The sequence below is a fragment of the Rattus norvegicus genome, chromosome 1 (assembly GCF_021556685.1).
Source record: "Rattus norvegicus strain SHRSP/BbbUtx chromosome 1, alternate assembly SHRSP_T2T, whole genome shotgun sequence".
In the NCBI taxonomy this organism is placed as follows: Eukaryota; Metazoa; Chordata; class Mammalia; order Rodentia; family Muridae; genus Rattus; species Rattus norvegicus.
Genome location: NC_141534.1, coordinates 73,367,394 through 73,395,381, shown reverse-complemented (window position 1 = coordinate 73,395,381; position 27,988 = coordinate 73,367,394). Strand labels below are relative to the sequence as shown.

General features: G+C 37.8%; 1 protein-coding gene across 9 annotated transcripts in view; it reads left to right on the top strand.

Annotated features, from left to right (window-relative positions):
* The window catches only part of Zfp945 (zinc finger protein 945), a 110,608-nt gene that overhangs the window by 46,912 nt on the left and 35,708 nt on the right, over positions 1-27,988 (top strand). For 3 of the 9 annotated variants that reach the window (XM_087605578.1, XM_087605576.1, XM_087605574.1), the window contains 3 exons: positions 3,971-4,062; positions 7,039-7,165; positions 20,351-24,202. In XM_087605578.1, coding sequence (XP_087461704.1) covers positions 4,033-4,062; positions 7,039-7,165; positions 20,351-22,542 — 2,349 coding nt within the window. In that variant the 5' untranslated portion in view covers positions 3,971-4,032 and the 3' untranslated portion in view covers positions 22,543-24,202. Of the gene's footprint in view, positions 1-3,970; positions 4,063-7,038; positions 7,166-20,350; positions 24,203-24,348; positions 25,786-27,988 lie in introns of those variants that run through there. The other 6 variants (XM_087605594.1, XM_087605581.1, XM_087605579.1 and 3 more) reach the window with 4 other exon arrangements.

Below are 27,988 nucleotides of genomic sequence, written 5' to 3'. Positions count from 1 at the left end.
ACATAGTGGAACATGTGCCTGTGTGTATGTTCGAGCATCTTTTGGGTATATGCCCAGGAGAGGTATATCTGGGTCCTCAGGTAGTGTAATGTCCAATTTTCTGAGGAACCTCCAGACTGATTTCCAGAGTTATTGTACCAGTTTGCAATGCCACCAGCAATGGAGGACTGTTCCTCTTTCTCCCCATTCTCGCCAGGATCTATTGTCACCTGAGTTTTTTATCTTAGCCATTCTGACTGGTGTGATGTGGAATCTCAGGGTTGTTTTGATTTGCATTTCATGATGACTAAGGATGTTGAACATTTCTTTAGGTGCTTTTTGGCCATTAGATAATCCTCAGCTTAGAATGTTTTGTTTAGCTCTGTACTCATTTTTAATAGGGTTATTTGGGTCTCTGGAGTCTAACTTCTTGAGTTCTTTGTATATATTGGATATTAACCCTCTATCAGATGTAGGATTGGTAAAGATCTTTGCCCAATCTGTTGGTTGCCGTTTTGTCCTAATGACAGTGTCCTTTGCCTTACAGAAGATTTGCAGTTTTATGAGGTCCCATTTTTCGATTCTTGATCTTAGAGCATAAGCCATTGGTGTTTTGCTCTAGAAATTTTCCCCAGTGTCCATGTGCAGCAGTCTGGTTTCTATGGGTCAGAATAGGTTTTGTTCAGTGTTCTTCATTCTTCCTCAGGGTTCTTGGGAAAAATGACTCTACATGTGTGTGAACTGTGGTTAAATGAGCCTCAAATATCAGAAAAGAAAGTGAAATATTCAGAGAGAAGGACATTTTTCATGATATTTCCTCTTTCCTTCATGTTTACCATTTTGGCACGTTTTAGCATCTTTCATTTTATTCTGGAAAAGTTCCAGGTGCTTTCTGAAGAATCTTCTTTCCATGTGCAGGCTTACCCCTGCTCAGCCAGATCTGCTCAATGGTGAATCAGCTAAGAGCCCTAAGTGGTATGACAGAGGAGACTGTAGCAAAAAATGTTAGAGGGATTGAGCAAAGGGTGAGGTGCATCTCAAGTGACAGTGTAAAGAAGAAATTGGTTTTGCCATAATCTTATTTCACTAATGATTTTGGAAATTTTCACTGAGAATAATATTACATGTGGTAATAATGGATTTCCCTTTATACAGTTTACAGTGAATAGTCAGTTGTTCTCAGAAATTGATAATTTTCAGTCTCTAAAATCACTGTTTCCTATTCAAAACCATGTTACTTTAACCCAGACTGAAAGCTGCACCCAGCTACAGGGGTATGCAGACCATTTGTACATGAAGCCAATGTCAGTAGAGGATTCCTTTCTAGGACCTGTGACGTTTCTTATTGTTGGTTTTGGCCAGGTTTCCAGTGTAACCAATGTATTTTCTCCCCATTGTAACTGGCCTCGGATTGTACCAGAATGCCTTCTGTTACCCACAAAATAGTCTTGCCACCATGACACCATTGAGTTTGCCTTGCCTGGCAGATGGGGACTGTAGCCCACAGAATCTGAACCTAGATAGGATCTGCCCAGTGCCCCATCATTGTCTTATAGTGTAGTGTCTTCTCTTTGTCTCTAGTTCTAATTCATATAAGCTCACTCTTTTAGTTTCCACTAAGTGCCCAATGCTTTGTCAGGATTTTAATCTTTGCACAGAACCAGTTCTGCTCTGTTGAATAATTGAATTATATTTAAGTCTCGAATTGTATTAATTTCTACATGGTGTGACTAATATCTTTCTATATCCTATTTCAGATTGAGTTGTGTTCAGCTTTGTAAGTCCTCAGGCACATAAATATTGGGAAATCTTTCACAGCCAGAAAAAACCTCTTGCTGCCAATGTGTCTTTGTCACCCCATTTCTGTGTGATCGTCTTTCCTGAGCTGGCACTCATTCACACACTCCAAGAAACTTTCCTTGGTGCTCTATGAATTCTGTCTCACCCATCATCTATTTATATCTGCAAAGTAGCAAATTAAAACACAATTAAAGGGCAGAAGATGTGGCTCAACAGTTAAGGACATTTGTTGCTGTTGCAGTTTCCAGGTTCAATTTTCTGTCACTGCCCAGGGAATTTGCATCCTTCCAGAGCTCATGTTCCAGTGTATTTGTTGCTCCTCTTAGGCTGTAGTCTTTGAGTGCATCAAGTGTACAGACATATATGCAGGCAAAAATACACCTCCCAGTAAAATTCAAAGAAATAACCCTGACTTTTAAAACAAGACCCTAGAACTAATCTGGATGTTTTCCTTAAGGATTCAAGATAACAGTACAGGAAAGAACATAGACATGTCACTTCTAGTGTGATATGGATCCTAAATATGCTGACACCTCATGTCAACACTGGAACAGTTAGGTGATTCCTCTGTATAATAAAGTTGTTTATATTTATGGAGTCCAGAGGTAGAGAACGTCTTGTGCACAATGTATCGTGGCAAAAGAAGTTTCATCATGCTGATATATATATATATAATTAGATACATACCAGTGACTTTTATGAGGATCCCCGGTAAGTGTGGAAGAGTACAGAGAAGTGCTATTATCCAGCATCCCATCAACAGAGAAGTCTGCCATGAGAGGAAAGTGAATTGTATTAAATGCCACAGTTTTCTCATTCTAAGATATAACCACAGGCCTCCAGATGTCACACCTCCTCACTGATCTGTCAGGCATGATGTAGAAAGGTCATGTTGGCACTCTAAATAACTCATGATCAGCAAACTGGATTAGGCATCTGCGTAGTAAAAGAAATTCAATTATTTGCTGCATCTTAATTTTCTCCTAAGTCACATCCAGCAAACTCTTCTATACTGTTCATATATCAAATGCATTGAAACCAAACACATTGAACGACATAATCATTGTCACACTCCAGTGCTGTGGTTTGCAGTTGAGTTTCAAAGATCCTGAAGGTCATGCATACACTCTGATGGAAGTTGGCTGGATGTGCTGTATTCCCTGGGAGCTTTTACGTTTGCTGCAATTTCATTTTCATGTCTTCACTGCTATCTGCCAAGTTATGTGTTGTTCCTGTGACTTCCACTGACCTTCTCATGGAACACCATTCAGAGAAGACAGATCCTATTTCTCTTGCTGATAATCAGCTACTTCACCTGTTGTTTTCAACCTGTGGGTTGAGATTCTGTGGAGGTAAATTGACCCTTGCTAAAGCCATGATGAAATGAATATTCTTATGGTCTCAGGAACTAATACTCCACTCTTTTACCAATATCCAGGTGGGTCTGCTCTCATGCAGATACATACATTTAAGAGTACCTATAACTGTGTTAAAAAGTCAACAACATTTGAGAGATGGAGAATCACACTGGCTTAGAACAGCACATGAACACTTGTCCATTTAAAGACATGTGTGGCCTGAATGTTAATATTCTATCAATACATTGATGTGGATTTTACATGATCAATATTCTCAACCAAAGATGTGCATGTGACAAAGAAAACAGATCCACATTGATTGGATGAATTAATTAGAAAGATACATTTTATCTTGGTATGACTGTAAACCCTTTGTAGTTGATGATTAAAATTGCTGTAACTAGATCTTATGACAATTATTTTTTGAAAAAAAATTATGGTTTTGGCAGATAAAAGATCTATTTCTATTCCAAGACAACAGTGCACACATGTAAAATCAATGTACTCTATCTGCAAGGTAGAATGAAATGTAATGTGAAGGAAAAATCAGATACTCTTCCCTGGTTTGTTGGGTAATGTATCCTAGGTGCCCAGTAGGCATTTGGCTATGACTCTAGTCCCTGGAAGATAAGTTCTCAGTAATAATCCTGAGTAATTGTGTTTTGCACCAGATGTGCATGTTCTGTATTAGCCTGGTGGCAGCTGAGGGCAGAAAAAAGCCTTATATTGTAGTTAAGCTTTCTATTATCATTTTGGTTCTTATTGTGCTTGCCATTATTCATAGCAGAGTTGCATTAATTTTAGCTTTGTATTTTTGACATTTTTATATAAAGTTTTAAGAAGAATTCCTGTGTTTGTTCCTGAGACAGAAACTTGGAGAAGAGCAATAAGAAGAATGAATTCTGCTTTGGTAAATGATCCCCAGGTCAGTGTCCTGTCCTCCTTTCTCTAAAAGTTGTTTTTATTATGAAACCCATTCAAAACTTTAATTCTCTACATCTGGTAATATTATCTAAAGTGTATTTTCTTTGTTTTTTTCCTGATAGTCAATAATGACTTTAGAACTTTCACTTATATACTGCAGCTGTTTCCCATTATATTTAAACTGGATTTTATACTGTGAGGACATAAATTTCCATGGACTTGATACCTGGAATTCTGAAAATTGTCTATTCTAAATGATTCTCAAAGAATATATTTACAGGCAATTTCTACATAGGATACACTTGTATCCTTGCATGTTAGTGGGGAAGATATGTCTCTTGTGCCACATAAATTGCTTTTCAGGAGTGGTCATGTTTCCGGAAACAGGTTTGTGAATGTTGATCTGCAAATATATGGACATCATTAAACAATATATAAAAAAAGAATTTTTGAAGAGTAGAATGGTAAGCAACTCTGTCTTTAATTCTAATAGTAAACATTTCAGCTTCCTAGTGACACAGGTGAGGTTTCAAAAGAATATGTTGCTTGCTCTTTCATAACATTGATTTGTCAGTGAGGTAAAGAAGGTTGCAGTATTATGGTGTCTTTCTTTGTGATTTTTTTTTGTTACAAAGTAATCATGGTTGTGTTGACACTAGAAATCTGTTTGACTTAGGAGAGGTTCTGTTCAATGTTTAATGGTAAATATTTAATACACAGATGAGTATTTTCTCTATTACCTTTGTTTCATTTTTCATATTTGGCATAAACACTACTGTCTCCAACTTTATAATACATCATGTGAACTATAATAGTAAGGAATTTTTAGAGAGTATTGACTTGGTGCTGTGCATAAGCCATCAATTTTCAAGCATAAACCAAGGTTCTTCTTAATTCTCTTAATTTCTTTTTTTTTCTTAATTTCTTTAAGAGGAAGAATACTCCATCCACTTGTGTTTTTCCCCTTTTGCAATCTATGTATTACGTAGAGGAAAATTCTTAGCAATGTAATGATGTTTCTATTTTTCTTTACAATAATATTTTATTTAAGTATAAGTGTTGATCTGCAGTTTTTCATATACACTGCATGATGCATTATACCCCTAGATCCCTGAATTCAGCACCAAACCTTTGAAACTAAAGTCAAGCATTGTAGTGTCTTGCCATATGTGTAGAGAGAATTGAATCAGGTTTCTACGGAGAAACATCAAGTGCCTTTTCCTCCTAGTCTTTTCTCCAGGCTGTAGGTTTACATTCTGATGCACATTTGTCACAGAATCACTATATAACCTTCTATGTTCTAGTTTTAGAAAAGAAAGGAAGATAGGAAGCGCAAGGCCCTGGGTTCGGTCCCCAGCTCCAAAAAAAAGAACAAAAAAAAAAAAAAAAAGAAAGGAAGAATTATAGTTAATATTTATCTGTGTAATTTACAATCCTGCTATACAAATGAGATCAAATACTGAAGAAAAAATAAAGTTGAATTGGAAGATACTAATTTCAATTCAGTCTCCTGAGCAGAACAATGTATTCAAAATTCATAAAAGATTCTCAATTTAAAACTTGATTTGATCAAAGATAACATTATCTGCACCTATTGCCATATACACCATTTATTTCCAGATGCATAGCTAATAATTCTGTTGTAATAGATCATACAGAAGTTATAAAATTATTATCTATATTTTTATGTCAATGTTTAGAAAACTGAATGATTTTAATGTTGCCTAATGCTGTTTTTTCTACTTACTTTGTGGTTGTGATGTAGTCTCATAAAATAAGTTCACAAAGTAGTTGATTCTATGTGTTGTTTAGAATATTTGATAAGTAAACTGATGTTACATTCCTTACTGTTTAAAAAAAATCTCTGACTTTTAATTCACTAGAAATTCTGCATTCCATATACTGTCTCTTTGTTCTAGAAAGGTTGCAGTATTGTACCTAAGCCTCAAGATGCCAAAAGAGTATTTTAGAATAGAGTCAGGTTAAACCTGCCTGAAGACAATATTGTTCTAGTGTGCATATTTGACCAAAGTTGACCCTGGGAGAATTTGGAAACATAATTCTGCTCACCATAACTTTACCATTAATAACATTGGTACCTTCTGTTTGATGTCAGCACATATTTCATAAAGGTACATTCCTGCATCTAGACCTCAGATGTGTTTGTAATATTCCCTAAACATTTGCTGATTATACAACTATTATGCCATCCTGTTTTCAGTGAGATAGGAAAATACAGTAAAACCTATGAGTATTTTAGAAAGTATCTTTTATTAAAAATAAATTAGAATTTAATTTCATGTATTTCAGTATATTTGTCTGAATATGTGCATGTATGCTATGATGGCCTCCAGCCTGTAAAGTTCAGAAGAGAGGACTGGATCACATAGGTAGCTAGATTTAAAAATCTGTTGTTTAGTGCCATGAGGATGCTTGGAACCAAACAACATTTTAAACAAATTTAAAAGACATCATAAGGTCTGGAGAAATGGCTGCATAGGTAAGAGCACTGACTGCTCTTCCAGAGGTCCTGAGTTCAATTCCTAGAAACCACATGGTGGCTCACAACCATCTGTAATGTCTGTAATGTCCTTTTCTGGTATGTCTAAAGAGACTCATATTAATAAGATAAATAAATCTTTTTTAAAAAAGACATTATAGGATCCAAACTACAAACAAATTTTTCAAATTTTGGCAAAATCTTTATCTGCTACTCAGGTCTGAGGAATCATCAGAAAATTCATGGAGAGAGACCTTGTGAATGTAAACACTAATAAGTGATTCCATGCATTGTCCATGGAAGAGTAGCAATGCTTAATTTCTGACACATCTCTGCAGGACTTATAGAAACCTTTTGTTCTTAAATGTTTGCTGTGTCTCACCTATATCACAAAATATCTCTTGTTCTTTAGATTTTTTTTACCTATAAAAGCATTATTGTCCAGCACCACATGGTAAATATGTAATTTTATTATAGGATCTATTAACATTCAAGGATGTGTCTGTGGACTTCTCACAGCAGGAATGGGAATGTCTTGACCATGCTCAGAGGGCATTGTACATGGACGTGATGTTGGAGAATTACAACAATCTACTCTTTGTAGGTAAGAATACTTTTCCTGTAGAATTCCACGTTCATGCTTTGAATTTACCTAATTTGTGAAAATATAAACTGTAAAATGTCTAGAGATTCCTAGAATAAGGGAAGTGAAACTTAGCAACATAATTTTTTCATGGTATTTCCTTTACATATCTCTACTTCTCTGGAAGAGTGACCAGGGCTATGTTCTGTGTAATCCCTTATCTAGCTTTTAAACAAAACTTCAAATTTCAAAGATATTGAATGTTCAGTAATGGAAATAATATTATTGTATACATAATAATGGAAATATTTTAAATTTACTATTGCATTGAACTTCATTTATTTAAGGTTTTTCTAATTTATATTTTAAGATTTTTATTCACTTTACATCCCGATCGCAAACTTCCCCTCTCCTCCCATCGTCCCCCTCATACAGTACCATATTCTCTGAGAAGGGGGAGGTGCCCCCCTGGTTACCAACCCACCCTGACACAACAAATCAGTACAGAATGACACATCCTCTCCAGACAGGGTAGCAGTTAGGGGAAACAGGATCCTCATGCAGATAACAAAGTCAGTGTCAACACTCCTTCCAGTTGTCCAGGTGCCCAACATGAAGATGGAGCTTCATATCTGCTATGTATGTGGGGGAAGGGCACACTGCCCAGCCTGCATATGCTCATTTTTCATCTCTGAGAATCCCCAAGCTTCGATGGTAGTTGACTTTGTTGATATACTTGTGGACTCCCTATTCATTCCACGTCCCTCAATCCTTCCCCCAAATCTCCACAATACTCCCTTAGTTCTGTGTAATATTTGGCTGTGGTTCTTTGCCTAGTTTCCACCAGCTGCTAGGTCGAAGCCTCTCAGAGAACACTTATGGTAGCCTCCTGTGTGCAAGCATGACATCGTGTTATTAATAGTGTTAGGGATTACTTCTTGCCCATGGGATGGGTTTTACCTTGGGTCAGCTACTGGTTGGCCATTCTCTCAGACTCTGCTCCATCTTTGTCCCTGCACTTCTTGCAGGCAGGACAGATTTTGAGTCAAAGGTTTTGTGGGTCTGATAGTGTTTTTATCCTTCCACTGAGAGACCTGCCTGGATATTAGTCATCTGTCAGATGTCGGGTTGGTGAAGATCATTTCCCATTCTGCATGCTGCCATTTTGTCCTATTGACAGTGTCATTTTGCCTTACAAAAGTGTGTTCCATGAGGTCCAGTTTAATAATTATTGATCTTAGTGCCTGGTCTGTGAGTATTCTGTTCAGGAAGTTGCTCTTCAGGAAGTTGCCTCCTGTTCAAATGAGTTCAAGGCTATTCTCCACTTTCCTTTCAATTAATTAGATTAAGTGTATCCAATTTTATGTTGAGGTCTTTGATCCACTTGTACTTGAGTTTTGTGCAGGGTGATAAATTTGTATGTACTTGCATTTTTCTACAAACAGACATCAGCACTGTCTGTTGAAACTGCCTTTTCCCCATCATATGGTTTTGGCCTCCTTGTTATACATACATACATACATACATACATATATACATACATACATACATACATACATACATACATACCAAGCATCTGTAGATATATTGGTTGAATTCTCAGTTTTCAATTCAATTTTGTTCATCAGCCTGTTTGTTTGTATACTAATACAATGGACTTGTTTGTTATTACTATTGCTCTGTAGTGTAGCTTGAAACCAGGGATGGTGATACCTCTCGTGTTCTTTTGTTATACATGATTGTTTTAGCTATCCTGGTTGTTTTGTTTTTCTATATGAAGGTCAGAATTGTTTTCCAAGGTCTATAAAGAATTGTATTAGAATTTTGGTGGGAATTGCATTGAATCTATAGATTGCTCTTGGTAAGATAGCCATTTTTACTGTGTTAATCTTATACCAATCCATGGGTATTGAAGATCTTACATCTTCTGATATCTTCCTCAATGTATGTCTTCAGAGACTTGAAGTTCCTAACATACAGGTCACTTGGTTAGAGTTAACACCAAGATATTTTATATTATTCGTGACTATTTTAACGTATGTGGTTTCTCTGATTGCTTTCTCAGTCTACTTATAGTTTATATAAAGGAGGGCCACTAATTTCTTTGAGTTAGGTTTGTGTGCAGCCACTTTGCTGAAGGTGTTTATAAGCTGTAGAAGTTCTCTGGAAGATTTTTTTTGGGGGGGGGGGCTTGAGTATGCTATCATATCATCTGCAAATAGCAATACTTTGACTTCTTCTTTTCCAAATATGTATTTCCTCAATCTTCTTTAGTTGTCTTTTTTTTTTTTTATTAACTTGAGTATTTCTTATATACATTTCGAGTGTTATTCCCTTTCCCGGTTTCCGGGCAAACATCCCCCTCCCCCCTCCCCTTCCTTATGGGTGTTCCCCTCCCAACCCTCCCCCCATTGCCGCCCTCCCCCCATAGACTAGTTCACTGTGGGTTCAGTCTTAGCAGGACCCAGGGCTTCCCCTTCCACTGGTGCTCTTACTAGGATATTCATTGCTACCTATGGGGTCAGAGTCCAGGGTCAGTCCATGTATAGTCTTTAGGTAGTGGCTTAGTCCCTGGAAGCTCTGGTTGCTTGGCATTGTTGTACTTTTGGGGTCTCGAGCCCCTTCAAGCTCTTCAGTTCTTTCTCTGATTCCTTCAATAGGGGACCTATTCTCAGTTCAGTGGTTTGCTGCTGGCATTCCCCTCTATATTTGCTGTATTCTGGCTGTGTCTCTCAGGAGCGATCTACATCCGGCTCCTGTCGGTCTGCACTTCTTTGCTTCATCCATCTTGTCTAATTGGGTGGCTGTATATGTATGGGCCACATGTGGGGCAGGCTCTGAATGGGTGTTCCTTCAGTCTCTGTTTTAATCTTTGCCTCTCCCTTCCCTGCCAAGGGTATTCTTTTTCCTCATTTAAAGAAGGAGTGAAGCATTCACATTTTGATCATCCGTCTTGAGTTTCGTTTGTTCTAGGGATCTAGGGTAATTCAAGCATTTGGGCTAATAGCCACTTATCAATGAGTGCATACCATGTATGTCTTTCTGTGATTGGGTTAGCTCACTCAGGATGATATTTTCCAGTTCCAACCATTTGCCTACGAATTTCATAAACTCGTTGTTTTTGATAGCTGAGTAATATTCCATTGTGTAGATGTACCACATTTTCTGTATCCATTCCTCTGTTGAAGGGCATCTGGGTTCTTTCCAGCTTCTGGCTATTATAAATAAGGCTGCGATGAACATAGTGGAGCACGTGTCTCTTTTATATGTTGAGGCATCTTTTGGGTATATGCCCAAGAGAGGTATAGCTGGATCCTCAGGCAGTTCAATGTCCAATTTTCTGAGGAACCTCCAGACTGATTTCCAGAATGGTTTTACCAGTCTGCAATCCCACCAACAATGGAGGAGTGTTCCTCTTTCTCCACATCCTCGCCAGCATCTGCTGTCACCTGAGTTTTTGATCTTAGCCAATCGCACTGGTGTGAGGTGAAATCTCAGGGTTGTTTTGATTTGCATTTCCCTTATGACTAAAGATGTTGAACATTTCTTTAGGTGTTTCTCGGCCATTTGGCATTCCTCAGCTGTGAATTCTTTGTTTAGCTCTGAACCCCATTTTTTAATAGGGTTATTTGTTTCCCTGCGGTCTAACTTCTTGAGTTCTTTGTATATTTTGGAAATAAGGCCTCTATCTGTTGTAGGATTGGTAAAGATCTTTTCCCAATCTGTTGGTTGCCGTTTTGTCCTAACCACAGTGTCCTTTGCCTTACAGAAGCTTTGCAGTTTTATGAGATCCCATTTGTCGATTCTTGATCTTAGAGCATAAGCCATTGGTGTTTTGTTCAGGAAATTTTTTCCAGTGCCCAAGTGTTCCAGATGCTTCCCTAGTTTTTCTTCTATTAGTTTGAGTGTGTCTGGTTTGATGTGGAGGTCCTTGATCCACTTGGACTTAAGCTTTGTACAGGGTGATAAGGATGGATCGATCTGCATTCTTCTACATGTTGCCCTCCAGTTGAACCAGCACCATTTGCTGAAAATACTATCTTTTTTCCATTGGATGGTTTTGGCTCCTTTGTCAAAAATCAAGTGACCATAGGTGTGTGGGTTCATTTCTGGGTCTTCAATTCTATTCCATTGGTCTATCTGTCTGTCTCTGTACCAATACCATGCAGTTTTTATCACTATTGCTCTGTAATACTGCTTGAGTTCAGGGATAGTGATTCCCCCTGAAGTCCTTTTATTGTTGAGGATAGCTTTAGCTATCCTAGGTTTTTTGTTATTCCAGATGAATTTGCAAATTGTTCTGTCTAACTCTTTGAAGAATTGGATTGGTATTTTGATGGGGATTGCATTGAATCTGTAGATTGCTTTTGGTAAAATGGCCATTTTTACCATATTAATCCTGCCAATCCATGAGCATGGGAGGTCTTTCCATCTTCTGAGGTCTTCTTCAATTTCTTTCCTCAGTGTCTTGAAGTTCTTATTGTACAGATCTTTTACTTGCTTGGTTAAAGTCACACCGAGGTACTTTATATTATTTGGGTCTATTATGAAGGGTGTCGTTTCCCTAATTTCTTTCTCGGCTTGTTTCTCTTTTGTATAGAGGAAGGCAACTGATTTATTTGAGTTAATTTTATACCCAGCCACTTTGCTGAAGTTGTTTATCAGCTTTAGTAGTTCTCTGGTGGAACTTTTGGGATCACTTAAATATACTATCATGTCATCTGCAAATAGTGATATTTTGACCTCTTCTTTTCCGATCTGTATCCCTTTGATCTCCTTTTGTTGTCTGATTGCTCTGGCTAGAACTTCAAGAACTATATTGAATAAGTAGGGAGAGAGTGGGCAGCCTTGTCTAGTCCCTGATTTTAGTGGGATTGCTTCAAGTTTCTCTCCATTTAGTTTAATGTTAGCAACTGGTTTGCTGTATATGGCTTTTACTATGTTTAGGTATGGGCCTTGAATTCCTATTCTTTCCAGGACTTTTATCATGAAGGGGTGTTGAATTTTGTCAAATGCTTTCTCAGCATCTAATGAAATGATCATGTGGTTCTGTTCTTTCAGTTTGTTTATATAATGGATCACGTTGATGGTTTTCCGTATATTAAACCATCCCTGCATGCCTGGGATGAAGCCTACTTGATCATGGTGGATGATTGTTTTGATGTGCTCTTGAATTCGGTTTGCCAGAATTTTATTGAGTATTTTTGCGTCGATATTCATAAGGGAAATTGGTCTGAAGTTCTCTTTCTTTGTTGTGTCTTTGTGTGGTTTAGGTATAAGAGTAATTGTGGCTTCATAGAAGGAATTCGGTAGGGCTCCATCTGTTTCAATTTTGTGGAATAGTTTGGATAATATTGGTATGAGGTCTTCTATGAAGGTTTGATAGAATTCTGCACTAAACCCGTCTGGACCTGGGCTCTTTTTGGTTGGGAGACCTTTAATGACTGCTTCTATTTCCTTAGGAGTTATGGGGTTGTTTAACTGGTTTATCTGTTCCTGATTTAACTTCGATACCTGGTATCTGTCTAGGAAATTGTCCATTTCCTGAAGATTTTCAAATTTTGTTGAATATAGGTTTTTATAGTAAGATCTGATGATTTTTTGAATTTCCTCCGAATCTGTAGTTATGTCTCCCTTTTCATTTCTGATTTTGTTAATTTGGACACACTCTCTGTGTCCTCTCGTTAGTCTGGCTAAGGGTTTATCTATCTTGTTGATTTTCTCAAAGAACCAACTTTTGGTTCTGTTGATTCTTTCTATGGTCCTTTTTGATTCTACTTGGTTGATTTCAGCTCTGAGTTTGATTATTTCCTGCCTTCTACTCCTCCTGGGTGTATTTGCTTCTTTTTGTTCTAGAGCTTTTAGGTGTGCTGTCAAGCTGCTGACATATGCTCTTTCCTGTTTCTTTCTGCAGGCACTCAGCGCTATGAGTTTTCCTCTTAGCACAGCTTTCATTGTGTCCCATAAGTTTGAGTATGTTGTATCTTCATTTTCATTAAATTCTAAAAAGTTTTTAATTTCTTTCTTTATTTCTTCCTTGACCAGGTTATCATTGAGTAGAGCATTGTTCAATTTCCACGTATATGTGGGCATTCTTCCCTTATTGTTATTGAAGACCAGTTTTAGGCCGTGGTGGTCCGATAGCACGCATGGGATTATTTCTATCTTTCTGTACCTGTTGAGGCCCGTTTTTTGACCAATTATATGGTCAATTTTGGAGAAAGTACCATGAGGAGCTGAGAAGAAGGTATATCCTTTTGCTTTAGGATAGAATGTTCTATAAATATCCGTTAAGTCCATTTGGCTCATGACTTCTCTTAGTCTGTCTACATCACTGTTTAATTTCTGTTTCCATGATCTGTCCATTGATGAGAGTGGGGTGTTGAAATCTCCCACTATTATTGTGTGAGGTGCAATGTGTGTTTTGAGCTTTAGTAAGGTTTCTTTTACATATGTAGGTGCCCTTGTATTTGGGGCATAGATATTTAGGATTGAGAGTTCATCTTGGTTGATTTTTCCTTTGATGAATATGAAGTGTCCTTCCTTATCTTTTTTGATGACTTTTAGTTGGAAATTGATTTTATTTGATATTAGAATGGCTACTCCAGCTTGCTTCTTCTGACCATTTGCTTGGAAAGTTGTTTTCCAGCCTTTCACTCTGAGGTAGTGTCTGTCTTTGTCTCTGAGGTGTGTTTCCTGTAGGCAGCAGAATGCAGGGTCCTCGTTGCGTATCCAGTTTGTTAATCTATGTCTTTTTATTGGGGAGTTGAGGCCATTGATATTGAGAGATATTAAGGAATAGTGATTATTGCTTCCCGTTATATTCATATTTGATGTGAGGTTATGTTTGTGTGCTTTCATTCTCTTTGTTTTGTTGCCAAGACGATTAGTTTCTTGCTTCTTCTAGGGTATAGCTTGCCTCCTTATGTTGGGCTTTACCATTTATTATCCTTTGTAGTGCTGGATTTGTAGAAAGATATTGTGTAAATTTGGTTTTGTCATGGAATATCTTGGTTTCTCCATCAATGTTAATTGAGAGTTTTGCTGGATACAGTAATCTGGGCTGGCATTTGTGTTCTCTTAGGGTCTGTATAACATCAGTCCAGGATCTTCTGGCCTTCATAGTTTCTGGCGAGAAGTCTGGTGTGATTCTGATAGGTCTCCCTTTATATGTTACTTGACCTTTTTCCCTTACTGCTTTTAATATTCTTTCTTTATTTTGTGCGTTTGGTGTTTTGACAATTATGTGACAGGAGGTGTTTCTTTTCTGGTCCAATCTATTTGGAGTTCTGTAGGCTTCCTGTATGTCTATGGGTATCTCTTTTTTTAGGTTAGGGAAGTTTTCTTCTATGATTTTGTTGAAGATATTTACTGGTCCTTTGAGCTGGGAGTCTTCACTCTCTTCTATACCTATTATCCTTAGGTTTGATCTTCTCATTGAGTCCTGGATTTCCTGTATGTTTTGGACCAGTAGCTTTTTCCGCTTTACATTATCTTTGACAGTTGAGTCAATGATTTCTATGGAATCTTCTGCTCCTGAGATTCTCTCTTCCATCTCTTGTATTCTGTTGGTGAAGCTTGTATCTACAGCTCCTTGTCTCTTCTTTTGGTTTTCTATATCCAGGGTTGTTTCCATGTGTTCTTTCTTGATTGCTTCTATTTCCATTTTTAATTCCTTCAACTGTTTGATTGTGTTTTCCTGGAATTCTTTCAGGGATTTTTGCGATTCCTCTCTGTAGGCTTTTACTTGTTTATTAATGTTTTCCTGTGCTTCCCTAAGTGTGTTCAGGTCTTTCCTGAAGTCCTCCAGCATCATGATCAAATATGATTTTGAAACTAGATCTTGCTTTTCTGGTGTGTTTGGATATTCCATGTTTGTTTTGGTGGGAGAATTGGGCTCCGATGATGGCATGTAGTCTTGGTTTCTGTTGCTTGGGTTCCTGCGCTTGCCTCTCGCCATCAGATTATCTCTAGTGTTACTTTGTTCTGCTATTTCTGACAGTGGCTAGACTGTCCTATAAGCCTGTGTGTCAGGAGTGCTGTAGACCTATTTTCCTCTCTTTCAGTCAGTTATGGGGACAGAGTGTTCTGCTTTCGGGCGTGTAGTTTTTCCTCTCTACAGGTCTTCAGCTGTTCCTGTGGGCCTGTGTCTTGAGTTCACCAGGCAGCTTTCTTGCAGCAGAAAATTTGGCCTTACCTGTGGTCCCCAGGCTCAGGTTTGCTCGTGGGGTGCTGTCCAGGGGCTCTCTGCAGCGGCAGCAACCAGGAAGACCTGTGCCGCCGTTTCCGGGAGCTTCAGTGCACCAGGGTTCCAGATGGTCTTTGGCTTTTTCCTCTGGCGTCCGAGATGTGTGTGTAGAGAGCAGTCTCTTCTGGTTTCCCAGGCTTGTCTGCCTCTCTGAAGGTTCAGCTCTCCCTCCCACGGGATTTGGGTGCAGAGAACTGTTTATCCGGTCTGTTTCCTTCTGGTTCTGGTGGTGTCTTAGGCACAGGGGTCCTGCCGCTCCTGGGCCCTCCCCCACGGGAGCCCAGAGGCCTTATACAGTTTCCTCTTGGGCCAGGGATGTGGGCAGGGGTGAGCAGTGTTGGTGGTCTCTTCCGCTCTGCAGCCTCAGGAGTGCCCACCTGTTCTTTAGTTGTCTTACTACAATAACTAAAACTTCAAGTACATATTGAATAGATAGGGGAAAAATGGACTGCTTTGTCTTCTCCCTGGAATTAGTAGGATTGCATTGTTTCTCTCCATTTAATTAGATATTTGTTATTAGTTTGCCTTTATTGTGTTTATGTATATGCCTTGTATCCCTTATCTCTCCAAGCCTTTTAACATGAGGGGATGTTGGATTTTCTCAAAGGCTCTTTCAGCACGTAGTTATGATCATGTAATTTTTTTCTTATATTCATGGATTTACATATATTGAAGCACCTCTCTATCCCTGGGATTAAGCCTACTTGATCATGATTGATGATGTTTTCAATGTGTTCTTGGATTTGATTTGGAAGTATTTTATTGAGCATTTTTGCATCAGTATTCATAAGGAAAATAAGTCTGAAATTCTCTTTTTTGAGTCTACCTGTGCTTTAGGTATCAAGATGACTGTGGCCTCATAGAATCAGTTTGGCACTGTTTCTTCTGTATTTTTTTATGGAATAGTTTGAGGGGTGTTGAGACTTCTTTAAAAGTATGGTAGACTGACACGTAAGATATGCTGTCTTTTTTACACTGGATGGTTTTGACTTCTTTGTCAAAGATTAGCTGACCATAACTGTGTGGATTTAATTCTGGGTCTTCAATTCTATTCCATTGATCTACCTGTTTGTTCCTGTACAAATACTATGCGATTTTTTATCTCTTTCTCTGTAGTAGAGCTTGAGGTCAGGGATTGTAATTCCTCCAGAAGTTCTCTTATTGTTGAGAAGTTTTTGCTATCCTGGGTTTTTTTGTTTTTCCAAATGAGTTTGAGAATTGTGCTTTCTATCACTGTAAAGAATTGAGTTGGAATTTTGTTGAATTGAATTGAATTGAATCTGTAGATTGCTTTTGGTAAGATAGCCATTTTTTACTGTGTTAATGCTGTTGATCCTTGAGTGTGGGAGATCTTTCCATATTCTGAGGTCTTCTTCAAGTGTTTGCTGACAGAAGCCTGATATAGCTGTCTCCTGAGGCTCTGCCAGAGCGCGACTAATACAGATGCGGATGCTTGTAGCCAACCATTACACTGAGCACAGGGACATGAATGGAAGAGTGAGAGGAAGGACTGAAGGAGCTGAAGGGCTCTGCAACCCCATGGGAAGAACAACAGACCCCTCAGAGCTCCCAAGGACTCAACCACTAACCAAGGAGTACACATGGGGGGACCTATGGCTCCAGCTGTATATGAAGCAGAGGATTGTTTTATCTGGCATCAATGGGATGGGATGATGCTCCAGCATAGAGGAATGATAGGGTGGTGAGACAGGAGGGATTGGCTTGGGAGCACCCTCATAGAAGAAGGTTGACATAGTGGGATAGGTGTTTGCAGGGATGGGGAGAACAAGAAGGGGGTAACATTTGAAATATACATAAATAAAATAACCAATTAAAAAATTATAAAAAGTCTGGTAGATTTCTGAGCTGTAACCATCAGGCCCTAGTCTTTTTTCAGGGGGAGACTGTTAATGACTGCTTTTATTTTCTTATGGGTTATATGACTGTTTAAGTTGTTTTCTTGATCTTGGTTTAACTTTAGAAAATTAAATCTATCCAGAAAATAGTCCATTCCCTTTAGATTTTTCCAAATTCTTCAATTTCCATTTTTTCCAATTTTACAGGCTTTTGAAGTAAGACCTAATGATTCTTTTAATTTCCTCAGTGTTTGTTGTTAGGTTCCCTTTTTCATTTCTGATTGTGTTAATTTGAATATTCTGTCTGCCATTTAGTTAGTTTAGCTAAGGGTTTGTCTTGATATTCTCAAAGAACCAGTTCTTGATTTCATTAATACTTTCTATTGTTTCCTTTATTTCTACTTTACTGGTTTCAGTCCTGAGTTTGATTGTTTACTACCTTCTACTCTTCTTGGATATGTTTGGTTCTTTTTGTTCTAGAGCTTTTAGATGTGCTATTAAGTTGCGAGTATGAGATCTCTCCATTTTTTTAATGAAGGGGCTAATGAATTGTCCTGTTAACACTGCATTCTTTGTATCCCATAATTCTGGGTATGCTGTGCTTTTATTTTCATTGAAATCTAGAAAGTCTTTCATTTCTTTTTTGAATTAATGATCATTGAGTAAAGAATTGTTTGGTTTTCTTGAGTTGGTAGGCTATCTATTGGAGAAATGCAGTTTTAATCCATGATATTCCAATAAGATGCAAGGGGTTATTTCAATTTTCTTGTATCTGCTTATGCTTGTGTTATGGCTGAATATATGCTCAATTTTGGATAAGGTTCTATGAGGTGCTGAGAAAGTATATTCTCTTGTGTTTAGGTGAAATGTTTTATACCTATGTTAAATCAATTTCATTTGTAACATGTTTTATTCATTACTTTTATGTTTAGTTTCTGTTTCAGTGACCTTTCCATTGGTGAGACTGAGGTGTTGAATTCTCCCAATATTGATCTGTGGGGTCTGCTATGCAACTTAAGCTTTAGTAATGTCTCTTTCATGAATAAGGGTGCCCTTGCATTTGGGTCATAGATGTTCTAAATTGAGATGTCATCTTAGTGGCTTTTCCCGTTGATCAGTATGAAGTGTAGTTCTCCATCTCTTTTCATTACTTTTGGTTGAAGTTATATTTTATTAAATATTAGAATGGCAACCCTGGTTTGTTTTGTGGGGCTTGAAAAACCTTTTCTAGTCCGGTTGCTGAAGTGTGTTTCTTGTTTGCAGCAGAATAATGGCTCCGGTTTTCATATCCATTGTGTTAGCCTTGTCTTTTTATTGGGGAAGTGATTACCATTGATGTGGGGAGATACTAATGACCAGTGAATGTTAATTTCTGTTATTTTGATGTAGATGGTAGTAGTGTCTGTACATCTTGGGTGTAGTTACCCTCTGTATGTGGGAGTTTTCCTTTTAGTACCCTCTATTCAGCTGGATTATTAGAAAGACATATTTTAAATTTTCTTTTTCTTCTATTCCTTACTTTATAGGTTTGGACCTTTCATAGTGTCTTGGATGCTTTGTGTCATAATACTTTTAAATTTATTGTTCTCTTTGACCGACGAATCAATTTCTTCTATTATATCTTCTGTACCTGAGATTCTCTCTTCCATTTTTTATATGCTTGTGTAATTAGTTCCTATTCCTATTCTCTTTCTTAGGTTTTCTGTCTCCTGGATTCTTCATATGGTGTTTCCTCTATTGCTTCTTTTGTCATTGTCAACTCTTAAACAGTTTTATTCATTACTTTTATCATTTTTATTGTATTTTCCTGTATTTCTTTGTATTTATTCATTTCTTCCCAGAAACAAATTGGGTTTTTCTGAATTTCTTGGAAGGATTTATTCATTTCCTCTTCTGAATCCTCTGTTTTCTTTATAAGATCAGATTTCAGGTCATTTTCTTGCACTTCAGGTATGTTAGGATATCCAGAGATAGCTCTAGTGTTGTAGGTGGGTTCTGGTGGTACCATATAACCCCAACATTTGATGAATATGTTCTTACACTAGCTTTTCACCATCTTATTGTCCTTGGTGATGGCAGGCCTGGTAGGCCCTGATTGCAGCAGAATCTGGAACTGCAGATAGAGTTCTTAGTCCCAGGTGGCAACACACCTTTAGGAATGCAGACAAAGCTGGTAATCCCTCATGACAGCAGGCCATCTTGGGTTGGAGACACTGGTGTCGCAGATGGTAGCAGACCTTCAGGGATGCAGACAGAGCTTGTTGTCCATGATGGTTGCAGGCCTCTGGGGTTGTAGATAGAGGTGTGGACTGGAGCATCAAACATAGTGGAGGTGGGGAGGTTCTCACTACTGCTGGACTTACTGGGCATCACAGTAGGCGAGGACTTGGGACGTGGGGATCTCACCTGGTTGTACCAGGTGACATGAGGCCTCCAGAGATGCAAGCAGAGCTGTGGCTGAGGCAATGGAGGGCAGGGAAGGGACAGAACAGGACTCAATGCTGCTGGTCCCTGATGGCTGCTGCCCTCTAAGATTCCTATTGATGGTTTTGTCAAATGCAGATTTTAAGTAGAGGAAGAACTGTTGGTTAGGATAATTTAGTTTTTTGCTAATGTATTTACTTTTTCCATATGGTCTGTATGTTTAGTACTGGTATAGAATATTCTTTATCCCAGTACTTTAGATCCAGAAGCAAGGATATAGGGTGAATACCATGATCATGTGAGTTATATAGTATATTCTTAAGCGACCAAAGCTATACTCTCTCTTAAAACATAAACAAGTAGTGAAACCATGCTTATATGATCCAACGAAAAGCTCCTTTCTCAATATACTTTACTACATGATCATTTATTTGTCATATCTTCTATAAGGTACCATGTTTAAATACGAATTATCATTTCCATTCATTTGCTATAGATCAGATATGAGCTTCTTCTGAGCATCCAGTTAATGATTTTGAAAACCAAAAGAACTCTGTTGAGAGCTTTATCCTGAGAGTTGCTAATACATCTTTCTTAGAAAATGTATAAAAAACATCCATTATTGAATCTCTTACTCATGCATTAATCACTGTCATCCTTAATTGCACTTTTTTTCAGAGAATAATCGTGTATGTATCAAACATCATGAAGTCTTGGATCGAGAAACAAAGTACAGTGCCTCTGAGCATGTGAATATTGAAGAGAAGTCTAATAAATCAAATGAATGTGGCAGAATGATAGAGGAGTCCTCGAAAAGTACACCTTGTCAAACTAACGACGAAGATACCTCCATTGAATCATCAAACAGACATAAAACTGAGAATGCCAGAGAACCATGCAAATATAAAGATTGTGTGAACAGCTTAAATTTGTGCTCCATCACTAGCCAAAATCAAACAGTGCACATAGGAATGAGAGAACACAACAAAGCACAGTATGATAAAGTTTTTCTCTCTAACTATAAAATTGTGCAAAAAGGAATCAATGGTGGAATGAAATCACACAAGTGCAGGAAGTCTGGAAAATTCTTCAAGGTGCACTCAAGCCTGAGTAGGCATCAGAGAGCTCATAGTAGAGAGAAGCACTATAAATGTACAAAGTGTAGTAAATCCTTTCTGCATTTGTCACACCTCAAACTGCATTACAAAATCCATTATGGAGGATATCCCTACAAATGTACAGAATGTGGTAAGTGCTTTTATCATGTATCAGACTTTGAAAGGCATAACAGAATCCACGTTGAAGAGAATACTTACAAATGTAGTTTTTGTGGCAAATCCTTTATCTGCTGCTCAGAATTTAGAAAACATCAGAAAATTCATGAAGGAGAGATGCTTTCTGAATGTAATCAAGATGCTAGGTCAATCTGTACATTTTCCTGTCGTGAATACCATTACAGGGATGGTATAAGAGAAAAATGTTTCAGATGTAAAGAATGTGGCAAAACCCTTTCCACATCCTCAGGACTTAAAATACATCATAGAATTCATACAGGAGAGAAACCTTACAAATGTACTGAATGTGACAAATCCTTTACCCAGAAAAGCAATCTTAGAATGCATCAGAAAATTCATACAGGAGAGAATACTTTCAAATGCAGTGATTGTAACAAATGCTTTACCCAAAAATGCCTTCTTAGAATTCATCAGAGAACTCATTCAGGAGAGAAACCTTATAAATGTAATGAATGTGACAAAGCCTTTGCTGGTAGCTCATATCTTAGGAGTCATCAGAGAATTCATTCAGGAAAGAAACCCTACAAATGTAGTGAATGTGACAAATCCTTTAACCGGAAGGACCATCTTAGAATTCATCAGAGAGTACATACAGGAGAGAAACCGTATAAATGTAGTGAATGCGACAAATGCTTTACCCAGAAAGGCAGTGTTAGAATTCATCAGAGAATTCATACAGGAGAGAAACCTTACAAATGTAGTAAATGTGATAAATCTTTTACCAAGAAAGATGGTCTTGTAATTCATCAGATCATTCATACAGGAGAAGAACCTTATAAATGCAGTGAATGTGACAAATCCTTTAACCGGAAAGACCATCTTAGAACTCATCAGAGATTTCATACAGGAGAAAGAATTTACAAATGTAGTGAATGTGATGAATACTTTACCCAGAAAAGCAGTCTAAGAATTCATCAGAAAATTCATACAGGAGACAAGACTTACAAATGCAGTGTTTGTGGCAAATCCTTTAACCGGAGAAACCATCTTAGAACTCATGAGAGAATTCATGCAGGAGAGAAGCCTTATGATTGTACGGAATTTGAAAATTCCTTTACCCACAATGGCTCTCTTAGAATTCATCATCGACTTCATTCAAGAAAGAAAGTTTACAAATGCAGTGAATGTGACAAATCCTTTACTAGCAGCTCATATGTTAGAATACATCAAAGAATTCATTCAGGAGAGAAACCTTACAAATGTAGTGAATGTAACAAATGCTTCACTAGTGGCTCATATCTTAGAATGCATCAAAGAATTCATACAGGAGACAAACCTTACAAATGTGGTGAATGTGATAAATGTTTTACCCAGAAATGCAGTCTGAGAATTCACCAGAGAAGTCATACAGGAGAAAAACCTTACAAATGTGGTAATTGTGAGAGGTCCTTTACAAGTGGCTCATATCTTAGAATACATCAGAGAATTCATAAAGGAGAGAAACCTTACAAATGTAGTGAATGTGACAAATCTTTTACCCAGAAAGGCTATCTTCGAATTCATCAGAGAATTCATAAAGGAGAAAAACCTTACAAAGGTAATAAATGTGAAAAATCCTTTACCCAGAAACGCTGACTTGTGAAACTCATCAGAGAATTCATATAGGAGAAAAACCTTAAATGCAGGGAATGTAGCAAATCCCTTGACAGGAGGAAAAACTGTATTAGAACTTATTAGGAATTTCATACAAGAAATAAAACATATAAATGTATAGAATTTGATAAATTGTTTAACCAGAAGAGCTGTCTTAGAATTCATCAGAGACTTCATTCTAGAAACTTTATAAATGCAGTGAATGTGGCAAATCCTTTACCAAGACAAACTACCTTAGACCTCATCAGAGAAAACAAGAGAGAAATGTTATATGTTTAGTGAATATACAAATCCTTAACTATTGACACATCTCCTAGAATGCACCAAAGAATCCAGACAGGAGAGAAACTTTACAGTTGGAGTTTATGAGAAGTCTTTACACATATCTCATGTCTTAGAAAACATCTGAAAATTTATAGTGGGAGAAAGTCTCTCTATAAAGTCATGTTCTTTAAGAAACTTGAGCATCCACACTAGAGAAATATGATGGTCATAAACTTGTGAAAACCTTGAGTAATGTTCACATCTAAGAATATATCAAGAGTTTATGTTAAGGGAAAATCAGAAAATGACAATGTAGGAAATATTTTTATTAAAATGTTTTACTTGTTAAACTTCATACTTTAACTTTTAGTGAATCTTTGAACTTTGCTCAAACTTTAGTAAACTTGTTCATCCTCCAATAATCCATAATGAAGACAAAATGAAGAAACCAGCAGAATATGGTATTGTGTAACAATTTTCTGCAGACTGAAATGATCTATTCTGAAGGGATTGTGATTAAGGCAGCAAATACATACCTCAAAAATAGTTTCAAGAAATCCCTGAAGTGACAGCATTCTCTGCTTAAGTCAAATAATTAAATCCAGACAAATTATGCCTCTTAAAAGAGGATTTGACAAAGTGCTGGCAAAGTAAGATGGATTTACTAAATAAATTATTACTCATTAGTTTTTCCATCTGAGATGTATATGTACTAGGATATAAAACTACTCAGACATGTGTAATATATGCTAAATTGTTAATATTACCCCTTATGGTGTAAAAAACTTTACTATGTATGCTGTGAGAATATCAAGCTGTACTACATTTACAGTTAGAAATCAGTATACATTAGGACAAAATTCAAAACCATCTTTTAAACAATGCCTGCATCTATCCCTGTCCTACCACCTAGGTCTTCTCTACCTCCCCTATTTAATCAACCTCCTACCAGCTCTTTTCTACTACCCATTGTCTTTTCAAAACCCTAGACCTTTCCTCAGATCCTTGTTCTGGGGTGACATATCCTTCTGTCCTTGCTCCCTTAGAGACATTTTCTAACAATTGTTACCTGTATGTCTGTGGGGGTATGTTGGAATAGGTGGTGTCTTTGGTAGGAAGTATGTCTCTAGGGGTGAGCTTTAAGGCCCTACTCTTTGTTGCCTGGAAGAAAGTCCTCCTGGCTGCCTTTGGATCAAGATGTAGAACTCTCAATACCTTCTCCAGTACCATGTCTGCTTGGACTTTGCCATGCTTCCTGTCCTGAAGATAATGGACTGAACCTCTGAAAGTATAAAAAAGACTCAAATGTTGTTCTTATAAGAGTTGTCCTTGGTCATGGTGTCTCTTCACATAAATAAAACCCAAACTAAGACAATGATACTTTCTCCTCTGTAGATATCTACAATACCCATTTCAGCATGTGTTCATATTCCTTAATTTCTCCTAATTGATTCCAATGTTTAAAATCACTTCCTTATGTGGAGGCAACTATCAGCAGATTGTACCCTCTTCCCTATCAAACAGAGGGAACAGATTCTTGCAAAAGCAACTGAAGGACTCCCTGGAATAACTTGAGTGGTTTATGGCCAGAGGGTAGAGGGAACTGATGCACTCTGCCAAGATCGAGACCACAAATGGGACTACAACACAGTGGCAGAAGGTCACACAGTGAGTACCACCAGGTTCTCTTAGAAGGGATGGAACAGGCAGCCTGAAGTCCCACTAACATATCTAAGGGAGCAGTGTGAAACATGGCCCAGATGAAATTCCTTAAGCTTTCCTGGACACCTATCAGTTACATACCCTTATGTGTTACTAATGTGATCATCTATCACAAAAAAAGGAAAAATCTAGGAACATTGTCTCTCAATAATATTAAAAATGGTCCCTCAGAAACACAGAAGTCAATGTAAGGAATAAGGAACATGACTACCTCAGTTTTGAAGGTAGGAGCCATTTATTGTAAGTCCCGGTTGCTTTTGCTAAGTCTGTTTCCTGGGGCTAGATCTGCCCCAATGCTTGACCTTGACTTGATTTTGAAAAGACCCTATCCTCTCAAGTCACCGTTTTTAATAATTTTGGGGAAAAAATGAAAACCCTTCTATATTTCCTTATTGCTCCATTTTCTCTCTTCTGTAAACCTGCTTTGAAACTACTTGTGATTTTACTTGCTAAAAAGGGCCCAAGAAATGGATGTGCATTCTGTTTAAATCAACTTAGGAGGCAGTTATTGGCCAACTTTTGGTTGGTCCAGGATAAAGCTTGCTTTAAATTTGACTAAAAAATATAGCAGTGGTTTTATTCTTGACTGGTGAGTTTAACAAGGCCTAGTCTTGTGATCCATAGGAAATGAGCACTTAATTCAAAATCTAATAGAGAGTTAATTAAAATACACTGTGCTGGGGATCAGTGAGCACCAGAGAGAGCACTTGCCTAGCTTCTAAAAGGACATGAAGTCAATGCCTAGTCCTGAATGGAGGGAGTGGAAAAAAACCACTATTTTTAAAGCAGTTATTACATGTATTTATTTATTGTATGTGTGGGATCCCCTATGCCACACCACACTTAGAGAGGTCATAGGGTATTTATAGCTACCTAGTCTTATATGCTCTGTATGACTGAAAATGTCTGTGAACTTCTGATCCACTTGCCTCACAAATGCTAAGACTATGTGACCGGACCTACTGAGAATGCCTTTACTATAATCTTTAGGTGATACTAAATATCTCCTGGTGACTTCTGACCTATTTAATTACTTTTTCCTTTCTGGAAAGCTCGTAAGTGGAAGATTTACCCTGCTCGCTCAGTAGCTTGGAAAATATTTGTCATTGAGCTACCAGTTCAGTGAGTAAAAGACAGGAAAGCAATTTCACTAAACCTTTTTTTCACCTTTGTGTAACTTTTTTATTTAAATATTTTCATTAAATATATTTTCAGTACACTTCCCATTCCTTACCTGTACTAGTTACTCGTGATTTCCTTTTACTACTTTTTAAATATTTATTTATTTATTATACATAAGTACACTTTGCTGTTATAAGTCACCATGTGGTTGCTGGGATTTGAACTCAGGCTCCCTGGAAGAACAGTCAATGCCCTTAACCACTGAGCCATCTCTCCAGTCCCCTTTCACCATGTTTTAACCATTACATGTATTGATGATTTGTCTGCATGTTTTCCTGTGCACCATGTGCAGGCTCCATGCTCGTAAAAGCCAGAAGGGTGTGTCCGATTCCTGGGACTGGAGATAGAGATTATTGTAAGTTGATATATGGGTACGGGTATAAAGGCAATGTTATGTTTTAAGTTTTCAAAGCATGGAACCGATAGTTGAACTTTAATAATGATAAATTTCATTTGTCCTCTAATTTAGATCAAAGTCACCACTTTATAGTTGTACACCATTATGTTATCTGTTACTGAAAAGACCTGTCCTATAACACTTGCATAATTATAGCAAACTTAGCTGTACCTATCTGTATCAAGGCTAGTATGTGTTTAGATGTTACTTTTGAAAGTTTACATATTCTCAGAGCAAGAGCAGCAGTTGGATTATCAGTAAGATTGTCAAGATCAAGGCAACACTCACCTGTGATTCTAATAGAGAAGCTTGCTGAAAGAATACACAAAACTGGATAGATGGTTGGATTGGTCATTGCTGTAGTCCTCTTAATCATCTCATTGACCTCTACTGCTAACACATCTGGAGTAGTTCTATACAAAGGAGTTCAAACTGACTTCTGGTCTCCATCTGCCTCCACATTGCCCTGAGACAGGTTGTCTCCCAGGAGTGCTGTCACTCTTAAGTTGAGAAGAGAGACCAAAACTAGCCAAAGAGGGACTGCCAGGAGACCACAAGGCACAGGAAATGTTGAGCACCTGGGGATCCTTGGTCTCCATCTGCCCCCAAGAGTTTACCCTGTAGCATAGTCCTCTGTACCTAAATCCTACCCTGAGAGAGCTGGTCTCCCAGGAGTGTTGTCCTAAGTTCACAAGTGAGACCAGCACTTTTGCTCCAATAACTAGCCAAAGAGGGACCCACCAGGAGAAACAGGGCACAGAAAATGCAGAGCACCCGGGACATGATCATTATGGTCTCCATCTGCTCCCCCGAACTAACCCTGTAAAACAGCTCTTCACACACAAATTCTGCCTGGAAGCAGGTAGTCTCCCAGGAGCGCTAATACACCTAAGATCACAGGCTCACAGGACAGTCAGAGACAGTAAGACTACAGGACCAATTAAAACCAGGGATAACCACATGGCAAGAGACAAGCATAAGAACCTAAGCAACAGAAACTAAGACTCTCCGGTTCTCCAACTACAGCAAGTTCTGGATACCACAACACACCAGAAAACCATGATTCATATTTAAAATCAAATCTCATGAGGATAATAGAGGACTTTAGGGAGGACATAAATAACTCCCTTAAAGACATACAGGAAAACAGGTGAACAGGTAGAAACCTTAAAGAAGCATAACAAAAATTCCTTAAAGAGTTACAGGAAAACAACCAAACAGGTGAAGGAATTGAACAAAACCATCCAAGACCTAAAAGTGGAAATAGAAGCAATAAAGAAACAATACAAGATATTGACGGGACAACTCGGATGCAGAAGATACCATAAAAAATGTATACACAACAGTAAAAGAAAATGAAAAAAAAATCTCCTAACACAAAACATCCAGGAAATCCAGGACACAATGAGAAGATCAAAGCTAAGGATAATAAGTATAAAAGAGAGCAAAGATTCCCAACATGAAGGGTCAGTAAATATCTTCAACAAAATTATAGATAAAAACTTCCCTAACCTAAAGAGAGAGATACCCATAAACATATAAGAAGCCTACAAAAGTCCAAATACATTTGACCAGAAAAGGAATTCCTCCCATCACATAATAGTCAAAACACCAAACACAAAAAACAAAGAGTATTTGAAGGAATAAGGGGAAAAGGCCAAGTAACAGACCTATCAGAATTATACCAGACTTCTCACCACAGACTTTGAAAGCCAGAAGTTCCTGGGCAAATGTCATATAGACAATAAAACACAAATGCCAGCCCAGAGCAATATATCCAGTAAATCTGTCAATACCATAGGTGAAGAAACCAAGATATTTCATGACAAAACCAAACTTACACAGTATCTTTCCACAAATCCA